The sequence below is a fragment of the Vidua chalybeata genome, chromosome 30 (assembly GCF_026979565.1).
Source record: "Vidua chalybeata isolate OUT-0048 chromosome 30, bVidCha1 merged haplotype, whole genome shotgun sequence".
Lineage (NCBI taxonomy): Eukaryota > Metazoa > Chordata > Aves > Passeriformes > Viduidae > Vidua > Vidua chalybeata.
In genome coordinates this window covers 2,565,072-2,576,704 of record NC_071559.1, presented here as the reverse complement: position 1 = coordinate 2,576,704, position 11,633 = coordinate 2,565,072, and the positions used below count along the sequence as shown (strand labels likewise).

At 57.9% G+C, this 11,633-nt stretch overlaps 1 protein-coding gene across 2 annotated transcripts; it reads right to left on the bottom strand.

Moving 5' to 3' along the window:
- Nucleotides 1-2,047: 2,047 nt before the first annotated feature.
- On the bottom strand, nucleotides 2,048-10,300 carry CSRNP2 (cysteine and serine rich nuclear protein 2). Of its 2 annotated transcripts, XR_008435190.1 has the most exons (6): nucleotides 10,211-10,300; nucleotides 7,619-7,821; nucleotides 6,657-6,919; nucleotides 5,441-5,737; nucleotides 2,976-4,473; nucleotides 2,048-2,809 (listed from the first exon to the last, which is right to left on the bottom strand). XR_008435190.1 is itself a non-coding variant. In XM_053967347.1 (5 exons), exons 2-5 carry the CDS (start codon nucleotides 7,770-7,772, stop codon nucleotides 3,769-3,771), a joined length of 1,419 nt encoding a protein of 472 aa, XP_053823322.1. In that variant the 5' UTR covers nucleotides 7,773-7,821; nucleotides 10,211-10,300; the 3' UTR covers nucleotides 2,049-3,768. The 2 variants fall into 2 exon arrangements, 1 of the variants encoding a protein (XP_053823322.1); XM_053967347.1 differs by having other exon boundaries at nucleotides 2,049-4,473.
- Nucleotides 10,301-11,633: the final 1,333 nt, after the last annotated feature.

Genomic DNA, 11,633 nt, shown 5'->3' with positions numbered 1-11,633 from the left:
AATCCCAGTGGATTTAACCCAGATTTCATTCGTTTAACCCAATTTTTGTTCTATTTAGGCCAGATTTCAGTGGTTTTACCCAAATTTTGGTAATTTGCCCCTGTTCAAGCCACAACTCCCCGCCAAGTTTAACCACTTTTTATTTTTCCACTTAAATATTCTCTTTAAATACAGCATCGTCCCGGGAAACTGCGGAAAAGCAGGAAAAACGAATAATAGTGGGGAGAAGCTTTGGATTCACTTGGTGGCATTAAATGTGGAGTTAAAATGGAAATTAAAAACCGAAAAATGAAATAAAAAATTGAATAGAAAAGAAGGAAAAGAAAAAATGAAGTTCAAAAAGGAAATAAATTGAATTTAAAAAGAAATAACTGCAGTAAAAATTCAATAAAGAAATAAAAAGGCAATAAAAAGAGAGAAAGGAAATAAAACCAAAAGTTTCAAAATTAAATTTAAAAGGGAAGAAAAACGGAATTAAAAATTAAAGGAGTAGAAAAAAGAGAATAAAAAACAAAAAAGGAAATCAAAATGGCATTAAAGGTTCCGAAGCCACTTTGGGTGCCCTGGGGGGGGGAGTTTGGGGATCCCCGGGGTTTTTGGGGGGCAGATCCATGAAATCCAGAGTGGATCAAATGCAACGAGGGGAAAGGGCCAAACCCCACCCGATCCCACCGAGCCTGGGCTGGGGGAAATGGGATAAATCTGGGAATTCTGGTGAGGTTTGGTGAAATGGGATAAATCTGGGAATTCTGGCAGGGTTTAGGATGAAATGGGATAAATCTGGGAATTCTGATGGGGTTTGGGTGAAATGGGATAAATCCAATAATTCTGGCAGGGTTTGGGTGAAATGGGATAAATCTGGGAATTCTGGTGAGGTTTGGGTGAAATGGGATAAATCTGGGAATTCTGGCAGGGTTTGGGTGAAATGGGATAAATCCCAATAATTCTGGCAGGGTTTGGATGAAATGGGATAAATCCGGGAATTCCGTGGTTTGGGAAGCACCAGCTCGGGGGATCCAGGGCAGGATTTGGGGTGCCCTGCCCCTCCTCCCTGACCTCAGGGGACAAGGGCGGGTTTGGGGCCGCTCCTGTGGGATTTGGGGGCTCCCCGGGGGCTTTGGGGGCCACTGGGCTGGGAACCGGCCCCTCCCCACCCCCACTGAGACCCCTGGGAAATCCCTGCTGACCCCCCCCAAAGCCACTCTGGATCCCCTAAACCCCTTGGAACCCCCTTAAACCCCCCTGAACCCCTTCAACACCCCCTCAAGTGCCCTTTAAATGGTTTTAACCCCCGTTTGAACCCCAAAAATAACCCTTGGAACCCCCTTGAACCCCTCTGACTCTGCCAAACACTTTGAAATCTCTTTTGAAGCGCTCAAAATCCTCTGAACACCATTAAATCCCTCCCTGAACCCCCAAAACCACATCTGAACCCCCAAATGCCCCTCTGAATCCCCTTTTTAACCCCTTATGCCCCTCCTTTGAACCCAGTTAAGGCCCCTGAATCCCCTTTTAAACCCCCTTAAATCTTCTGAACTCACTTAAATCCCCTTTTGAGCACCTAAAAAAGCCCTTTAAACCAACTTAAACCCCACCCGAGCCCCTTTAGACTCCTCTGAACCCGCCTAAAGCTCTTCCTAAACCCCCCTTAAACCTCCCTTCAAAAGCCTAAAAAATCCTTTTGACACCCTTAAACCCCGTTGAACTCCCTTGAATCCCCTCAAACTCCTCTTAAAGCCCCTTAAACTCCTCTGAACCCCCTTGTTCTCCTAAAAGACCCTTTAACTCTCTCTATAAATCCCTTTTAGACCCAACTGAACCCCTTCTAGCCCCCTCAAACCTCTCTGAATGCCTAAAACCCATAAAAACCCCTCTGAACCCCTTTCAACCCCAAAAAACCCTCAATGCCCCCATAATCCCTAAAAACCCCACTTTGAACTTCCCTGAACCCCCTGTACACCCCTAAAAAAACCCCTCTGAGACCCCTTAAACCCCTTTTAAAATTCTCCTGAGCCCCTAAACCCCATAAAACCCCTCTGAACCCCTTTCAACCCAAAAAAACTCCCTCAGCACCTCCATAACCCCTAAAAACCCCACTTTGAGCCCCCTTAAACCCCTTTTAAACCCCCCACAGGGGACAGGTGACCCCCAGGTGCACCAGGGGACCCTCAACCCCCCAAAACTGGGGGGGGGGGGGGTCAGACCCCAGTGTGGGAAAACTGCTGGAAAAGCCAAAATGGTGAAATCAAAAAGTCAGGAAAAGAATGGGGTGGCAGCAACTGGGCTGGGGGATTTGGGTCCCTGTGGGGTCTGGGAGCATCCAGGTGAGCAGGTCCTGAAGGCACACACCAGAGCAGGTGAGCAGGTCCAGGGGCACAGATCCCACAAGGTGAGCAGATCCAGGTGAGCAGATCCCACAGTCTGTAGGCTCCAGGTGAGCAGAATGCAGGATTTGGGGCACAGACCCAGAGGAGAACAGGCAGCCCCACCCCACATCCCGATTTTCCCCCACTCCTGCCTCTTCCCAGGCTGGAACTGCTCCTGGCCCAGGTTGATCTCACCTGGCAGAAGCCAAAAAAGAGGGGAAAGCCCCAAAAATGAGAAGTTTCACTCCGAGACAGATGTCAGAGCTGCAGAAGGTCCGGAGCACAGGTGGGTTTTCCATGAATCCCAGTCCGAGGAAGGGCTGCAGGGACCAGGTGAGTCTGGAGAATCCACACCTGGAGAACCTGAATCCATCCCAGTCTGACCAGTTTGATGCCAGTGGAGATGCCCGGAGCCAGAAGGAACACAGGTGAGCAGGAAGCACCTGAGGAGCAGCACAGGGAATTGCAGGGGCTCCAGGAAGTCGGGTTCACCAGGAACAGAACGTCCATGGCATCATGGGATGGACCCCGAGTGCTGGAATGGCAGGAACAGGTTCTTTGGGAATCACAGCCAGGTGGGGGTCACCTGGATGGGTGGATGGAGCTCACCTGGGATGGGAAGGAGGCAGGGCAGGGCCAGGTGACACTGCATCCGTGGGCTAACAGGGACACCTGGGCACACCTGCAGCGCTCTGACCCTGCTGGAACTGGCCCAGGACCACCTGCAATGGGCCAGGATCACAGGTAGGGACAGGGACACTCCTGCACCCTCACATCCCAAATCCTGGTCCTTGGAGGGGCAGCTCCAACCCCTCAGCAGCTGCTGGAGGCACCTCCCAGCACAGGAATGAACATCCCAGAAGGTTCCCACAGGTACAGGTGATCAATTCCAGGTGATGGAGGAGCCAGTGAGGAAGTGAAGTTGGTTCAACCCCCAAAATTTTCCAGGTGAGTTTGGGGACTCCAGTCTTGGGTCTCTTGTGCCAGTTCCAGGTGTTTCCCAATCCATCCCAGCTGCAGGTGAGTGGGAGCATCACCTGGATGAGGTGGGATGGGAGGCGGCCCAGGTGAAACATTCATTAAACAAACAGGAATTAGGGAAAAAGGGCTTTTCCCTTAAAAACAAGGAGAGTGGAGGCAGCCGGGGAGACAGAGCTGCCACGGGATCCAGGAGGCTCCAGCTCAGGTGAGTCCTTGCACAGGTGATCTCTGCCAGGTGGGATGGAGAACAGGAAGGATCCAAGGGGCTGCAGCTCAGGTGAGTCCCGGCACAGGTGACCCCTACCAGGTGAGTGAAGGACTCCTGGCCCTGGGCCAGGGAAATCCTCTGTCCAGAGCAGCCCCCACCAATTAAATAATCAATCCATGGAATAAATAATGGAGCCAGAGGGCCCGAGGCCACTCATATGGGCAGGTGGGGGTGCTCCAGGTGCTCTGGGAGATTTTCAGGTGCTCCTCCCTTGCTCACAGCAGCAGGGACAGGTGGGAGCCCCAGCTCCTTCCCAGGGGGGCTGGAAGCTGGAGCTGGATGCTCCACGTGGCCACTCCCACCCTTGGCACCTGCCCGTGGCTCCACCTGGCAGTAGAGCCCAGGTGCATCGGCCAGGTAAGGCTGGGAGCCCACCTGGGTCGGCTGCCCCGGGGGGTAGCACAGGACAGAAGATTCCAGAGGGAACTGGGCTGGGATGAGGATGGTGGAGCTGAGCCCGGGGCACGGGGGAGGTTTCACCTGCCAGGTGTCATCCAGGTGCTCCCCCAGGACGCAGACCCCGCCCCCCTCTCCCCCAGAGCCGCTTCCAGAGTCTTCCTCAGCCTTCAGCCTCTCCAGCTCCTCGGCCGTCTGCAGGTGCAGCACCGCCCGCTCGTTCTCCGCCAGGTACTCCTGGAAGTCCTGAGTCTCGGGGGGCTGCGGGGGGGGCCAGGTGGGGCCAGGGAGGGCAGCAGCTCCCTCCTCCTCCTCCTCCTCCTCCCGCCGGTTCTCCAGCTCCAGCTTCATCAAGGTGTGCAGGAAGTGGGTGCGCACGCGCAGGGGGTTGAACTCGATCCGCCCGGCCACGTTCCCGCAGCCGTCCCGGGAGCAGCCGCACGGGAATGACGTGCGATCCACCTGGGGCACAGGGGACACCTGTGGGACCCAGCAGCACCCCTCCAGGCCCCGAACCCCACCCCGAACATCCCGGTCGGGCTGCATCCCAGCCAGGTGTCCCCACTGGGAAGAGACGTGGACAGCTGGAGGATCCCACAGGATCCCCCACAGAGCCTGAATCCCACCCCAGAGTGATCCCAGATCACACCTGGACAGCAGGAATTTGGCTCTGGTGTGGGGAGAGGAGTTTATACATCCCAGGTATGCCCAAAACACACCTGGAACTGTTCCTGCTCCTTCAAGGAACAAGAGCACTCCAGCACCTGTTAGACCACAAACCCCAGCTGCCTCACCTGGCACTCTCTGCTCCCTCCGGGGGGAAGGACATGGGCACAGTGGGCGTGCCTCGAGGCCCACCTGTCCCCCCTTTTCCCAGCTCCCCTGGCACTGGATGCCCTCACCTGGCACACCTGGCTCTCCCCACTCCTCAAGGAACAAGAGGAGAACACAAGGAGCAGCCTGGCCCCCATCCCGCCCCGAACCCCCTTCCTGGGGCTCACCTGGCATTGGCTGCCCTCACCTGGCACTGGATGCCCTCACCTGGCACTGGATGCCCTCACCTGGCACACCTGGCTCTCCCCACTCCTCAAGGAGCAAGGGGAGCACACGAGGAGCAGCCTGGCCCCCATGCCACCCCAAACCCCTGCCCTGCGGCTCACCTGGCACTGGCTGCCCTCACCTGGCACTGGATGCCCTCACCTGGCTCTCCCCACTCCTCCAGGAGCAAGGGGAGCACACAAGGAGCAGCCTGGCCCCCATCCCACCACAAACCCCCTTCCTGGGGCTCACCTGGCACTGGCTGCCCTCACCTGGCACTGGCTGCCCTCACCTGGCACACCTGGCTCTCCCCACTCCTCCAGGAGCAAGGGGAGCACACGAGGAGCAGCCTGGCCCCCATGCCACCCCAAACCCCTGCCCTGGGGCTCACCTGGCACTGGATGCCGGCCTGGCTGCAGGCGCAGGTGCGCGGCTCACAGGTGAGGCGGCAGAGGCAGCCGCACTGCTCGCGGGACAGGCGCAGCGCCCGCAGCTCCTGCCGCTCCTCGGCGTCGATCCTGCGCACGCCCGAGGCGCGCAGCAGCGCCCGGCGCCGCTTGGTGGGCAGCGGCTGCAGGTAGAAGTAATCGCCCACCTCCACCTGCCCCACGTCCAGGTCGTCGTCGGACACGTCGGCCAAGGTGAGCCCCGCGGCCTCGGCCGACGGCACCGTCCCGTTCTGGGTCAGCTGGGGATGGAGGGACACGCGTGGCGATGGGGGACCGTGGGGTCACCTGGCCAGGTGTCCTTCCCTCCAAACTGAGCCTCTCCTCGGCCCTCCCAGGGCTCGTCCAACCAAAGGAGAAGAGCTTTTCTGGTTGGTTTTTTTTTTTTTTTTTTGGAAAGGCACTGCCACATTCACCCCTGGAACATCCTGATCGCCCCCAGGTGTTTCCCACACAGATTTTTCCCTGGACCTCCTAAGATCCCCCGAAAGTGCTTCCCACCTGGATTCCCCTCAGTTTGCCCCTCTTCCAAGCTCACCCAGGCATTTTTCACTTCCCTCCCTCAAATCCCTCCCCAGGGGCTTTCCCCACCTGCCCACCACCAAACCCATCCATGTATTTCCCCCCAGATTCCCCCCTCCCAGCCCCAATACCTGGCTCCCCCCAAATATTCCCCACCCAGATACTCTTTGTCACCCCAAATCCCTTCCAGGTATTATCCCCCACTGCTACCTCTCTAGGTATTTCCCACCAGGATTCTGTCCTCCCTCCCCAGCTATTTCCCACCAGGATTCTGCCCTCCCTCCCCAGCTATTTCCCACCAGGATTCTGCCCTCCCTCCCCAGCTATTTCCCACCTGGATTCTACTCTTGCTCCCCAGCTATTTCCCACCTGGCTTCTGCCCTCCCTCCCCAGCTATTTCCCACCTGGATTCTGCCCTCCCTCCCCAGCTATTTCCCACCTGGATTCTGCCCTCCCTCCCCAGCTATTTCCCACCTGGATTCTACTCTCCCTCCCCAGCTATTTCCCACCTGGATTCTGCCCTCCCTCCCCAGCTATTCTCCACCCAGACACCCTCTATCACCCCAAATCCCCTCCAGCTATTTCCCACCTGGATTCCCCCTTCCTCCCCACCCAGTCCCTCCCCCATTTCCCTCTCACCTCTCTCCTCCTGGCGCGCAGTTTCTCCCTGCGGAGGTGCTGCCGCAGGTGCTGCCGGTGGCTCACCTGGCGCAGGTGAGCGAACTGGCTGAGGCTGTACCTGCGGGCGCGGTGGTGCCGCGGGGCCATGCCCAGGGAGCTGCCGCCGGCGCTGGGCACGCAGGTGAAGCCCTGGCGCCGGGCGAAGTAGTAGACGGTGACCTGGGCGAAGCGCACGCGCTTCCCGCCCCGGCGCGCCCGCGAGCGCCGCAGGATGGACGGGGCTGCGGGCACAAAATCACCCCCAAAATTACATCAAATTCACCACTTTCCCCCCTCTATTTCCCTCCCAGAATTTAAAATTACCCATTATTTCCCTTTAATTCCTCCCCCCCGGCAAATGGTCAGAATTGCCCCTCCAGGTTTCCTACAAACTCCCTGAAATTCCCCCCAGTTCTTCCAGTGTTTTCCAAAATTTCAAGCCCCGTGAACTCCCCAAATAATTCCCCATGAATGCCTCAATCACCCAAACTTTCAGGAAATGCCAGGAATTCCCTCAACCCCCCAAAACGTAAAAAATTCTTCTGAATTTCCCTGGAATTAAAAAAAAAAATCTCGGTTGTCCCTCAAATTCTAAAAACCCAACAAAAAATTTTTAAAAAACCCCAAAATTCACCAAATTTTTTAAAATCCCCCACACCCCCCAAAATTAAAAATCCCAAAACCCAATTAAAAATCCCCAAACCCAAAATTTTGCAAACCCCCTCCCCGTAAACCCAAATTTCTGAAAAATTGCTACAAAATCCCCCTCCCAACTCCAAAAAATTCCACATCATCCCCCCCCCCCCCCCATTCCCTAACACTCCCCAAAAAGCTCCCTGCCACGACCCAAATTCCTGAAACCCATGAGGAAACCCAGAAGAATTCCCCGAAGGAAATGAAACGCGTCCCCAGATCCCGCCCACGGCCCGGCCCCGGCTCACGCCCGGCGCTGCCGGAGCTGCCGCCGCTGTCGCAGCTGTCGCCGCTGTCGCTCGTGGCGATCTCGTCGTCCGAGGCGGCGCCGCTGGACGCGGCCGATCCCGATCCCGCATCCTCCGGCTTGCGCTTGATCCCGGCGCTCGGGACCGCGGCCATCGGGGCTCGGCTCGCATGGAGAGCCCGGCGGGGACGGGAGCGGAGGAGCCTGCGGAGAGCAGCGGGACGTGCCGGGATGCCCGCGGGGCAGCACCGCGGCACTCCCGGGAAAAATCGCCCCCATCCCAACAGGAGTTGCAGGTTCCAGCCCGGGGTGTTCGTGTTTCATGAGGCATGGTTGCACGGGACGGGCCAGGAGGAGATGCCCTGGATTTTTCCAAGAATCCCGGCCTCGCCATCCCGGAGGAATCCCGGTCCCAGCGGGAGCTCCCCGTGCCAGCCCAGCACCAGGGATCTCCACACAAGCATTCAGCCCAGCTTCCTCTATCCCAGCCTCTCCTCTCGGGATTGATTTGGGATGGAATTCACCCCCGAGACCAAAGGAAAAGCGCTTTTCTGGCTGGGTTTTTGGTTTTTTTTTTGGAAAGGCACTGCCAGATTCACCCCCTGGAACATCCTGATCACCCTCTAAAATTCCCTAAAGTTCAGAAAAAACATTGGATACGCCAAGAATTCCCAGTCCATCATAAATATACCAGACTGGGAATGAGCCTCGCTGGGATTTTCCTGCCCCACACCCCTTAATCCCCAAAAAGCTCCGAAAATCCCAAATAACCCTTGGTGACATTTGGGATTTGGGGAAACCAAAAACAACAAATAAGTGAAAATACCAAGTTTCCATTTTTTCCCATCTTTAAATTGGAAGGAATTTGAAATGAAGAACAAAAAATGGTTTCAAAAGCTGAGGAATTGGGAATGGGGAATTTCAATTATTAAACCTCACCAAAAGGAGTTAAACTAATTTTTTTTTTCCCCATGTTTTGGAATCACTTTTGGAGCAGGGAAGGGACCAGGAGAGTTTGGGATTCCTGGAAGCACAGGAGCTGATCTGGAAAACCTGGGATCCCGTGGAAGCCCCAGGAATTGTCCATCCCACCTGGTCAGGTGAGTGTCAAACCCTTTTATTTCCAGCTACCCCAAGAAACTAGGAATTAATCCAGGTGTTACTCCACGGCAGGAATTAACCAAAAAATGGGATTTTGGGACGATCACCAGGAAGATTTGGGCAGTTTGGATCCATAAGGAATGGGTCAAGTTTTCCAATGTTTTCCCCAAGGGTTTGGCTCAGTGGCTGAAAGGTCCACGGATTTCCCAGGGATCTGAGTCCATCCCAGGTCACTGCTCACATTCCCAACACTCAGCTCTGGGTTTTAGGATGAAAGGTGGAAAATTTGGGTTCCTCAGGGAAATCTGGGATACAGCTCCCACAGAGCTTCCAGCATTTCTGCAGCATTTTGAGATGAGGAATGAAAAACGGGCTCAAATGCTGAGGGAGGAGTCACGGGAACTGGGGAATTTCAAGGATTAAACCTCACCAAAAGGAGTTAAAGCTAGAAATACAAATTTTTTTCCCATGTTCTGGAATCACTTCTGGAGCAAGGATGGGATGAGGAGAGTTTGGGATTCCTGGAACACAGGAGCTGATGTGGAAAACGTCCTAGCTGAAAGAAGCTGGGAGGTGTCCCCCACAGGGGGGACAGAAAGGTGACCCCAAAAAAGCCTCCTCGGGCCCCGTGTCCATCACTGGAATTGGGAGATCAAGGTGGGTCCATGGACACCTGGATCCAGAGGCCCAGGAGGTGAAGGGGACCCTGGGGAGGGGGGCCAGGCTCCCCCCAAAGGTGATCCCACAGCTCCTCCCCCACCTCTGGGGACACCTGACCCCCCAGGTGTGACCTCCCCATCACCATCACCACCAGCAGCTTCTTGAGGACCCCCTAACACGACCCCCGTGCCCCCCCATGAGGTCCCCAAGGTCACTCACAGGTGCCAAGGCCACTCTGAGGACCTCCACTGCCCCCCCCCACGGTACAGCAGAGGGGAGACCCCACCTGCCAGGACCCCCCAAAACCCCCTCCCCAAATGTGAGGGGGAGCCCCGCACAGCCCCTACAGGAGCTGTAAGGACCCCCCCATCCTCTAGAGGAGCCCATCCCCTAGAGCCACCCCCACCCCCTATGTCCTCCCATGTTTGCATCAGGGGCAGCCCCACATTTCATACAGCCCCCCCATTTCCGACGGATCGCAGTTACAAGGACCCCCCCCAAACACTCTACAGCCTCCCGTGTCCTACAGACTCTCCTGTAAGGTCCCCCCGTACCCCTCCCACATCCCCTAGAAGCCCCCCAGCTGTAGGGCACCCCCTTGCCCTCGAGGCCCTCCAGCTCCGAGCCTCTCCCCCCACATCCCCCATCTCCCCTGCGGCTGTGAAGCCCCCAGACCCTTTTCACCCCATCCCTGATAGCGCTGGAACGCCCCCATCCCTTGGAACGTTCCCATCCCTCACAGCCCTCCCCGCCCCCCGCAGGCGGGGCCGCCCCCCCCGCCCTCCTTCCACCCGCCGAGGCCTGACCCTGCCGGCCTTCCCCCGCCACTCACCGGTGCCCGGGGGGGGGGTTTGTGGGGGCCGGGAGGGGGCGGGGGGCGCTGGGGGGGGCCCCGGGGCCGCTCCCGGGGGTTCCGGGGCCGCTCCCGCCCCGCCGCGCGCGCCGACAACAATGGGGCCGCGGCCGCTGCGCCGCCGCTTTTATAGCGCCCCGCGTCACGTGATCCCCGCCGCGCTGCCACCGCTCCGCCGCGAGGCACCATGGGAAACCGAGTCCCCAAGGGACGCAGGGCCGTGCTGGCGTGGGGTGCGATGGGAAATGGAGTCCGGAAATGCGGCATGTGGAGCGCTGAGGGAGATCGCGGAGCGCTTTGGGTTGGAAAGGAGCTCAAAGATCTTCCACTTCCACCGCAGACACCTCCCACTGTCCCAGGCTGCTCCAAGCCCTGTCCAGCCTGAATTTGGGCACTTCCAGGGATCCAGGGGCAGCCCCAGCTGCTCTGGGAAATCCATCCCAGGGCCTCCCCACCCTGCCAGGGAACAATTCCCAATTCCCAATCTCCCATCCAGCCCTGCCCTCTGGTACTGGCAATCCATTCCCTGGCTCCTGTCCCTCCCTGCCTTGTCCCCAGTCCCTCTGCAGCTCTCCTGGAGCCCCTTCAGGCCCTGGAGGGGCTCTGAGCCCTGCCTGGGGTGAGGTGAGCACCCCCAGCTCTCCCAGCCGGGCTCCAGAGGGGCTCCAGCCCTGGAGCAGCTCCGTGGCCTCCTCTGGGCTCTCTCCAGCAGCTCCTCATCCTCCCTGTGCGGGACCCCAGGGCTGGAGCAGCTCTGCAGGTGGGGTCTCACCTGGGCACAGGGGCAGAGCCGCCCTCCCTCTGCCCACGCTGGGGCTCAGCCCCACTCGGGGGTCTCCGGGTGCCCGGGGACATGGCCAGGATGTGTCCAACGCCCTCAAATCCTTCTCCATGGGGTCCCCCATCCTCCCAAGCCCTTCCAGAGCTCTCCCAGTCCCTTCCTGGCCCAGCTGGGTTTTTGGCCGAGGTCTCCCTGGCCAAAACCCTTGAGCAAAACTCGGCTCTGTTGAGCTCCCTGAGGTCCCCACGGCCCCACCTCACCCCGGGCTCCTGGGGTGCCAGCAACGGGAGGGAGCCCTGGCCTGGGACACGTGACTGGGGACACCGGGATGAGGCTGGGGACACTGGGATGGGGGCACTGGGATGGGGACACTGCCCTGGGAAAGCGGGATGGAGACATCCAGATGGGACACGGGGGTGGGGACACCGGGATAGAGACACTGGGGTGGTCAGCTCCAGGATGGTCACTGGGATGGGGACACCGGGGTGGGACATCGAAATGGGACACCGGGGTGGGTCACTGGGACTGGGACATTGGGGTGGGACACTAAAATGGGTCACTGAGGTTGGGGCATCAGGGCGGGACACTGAAATGGGACACTGGGATAGAGACACTGGGACT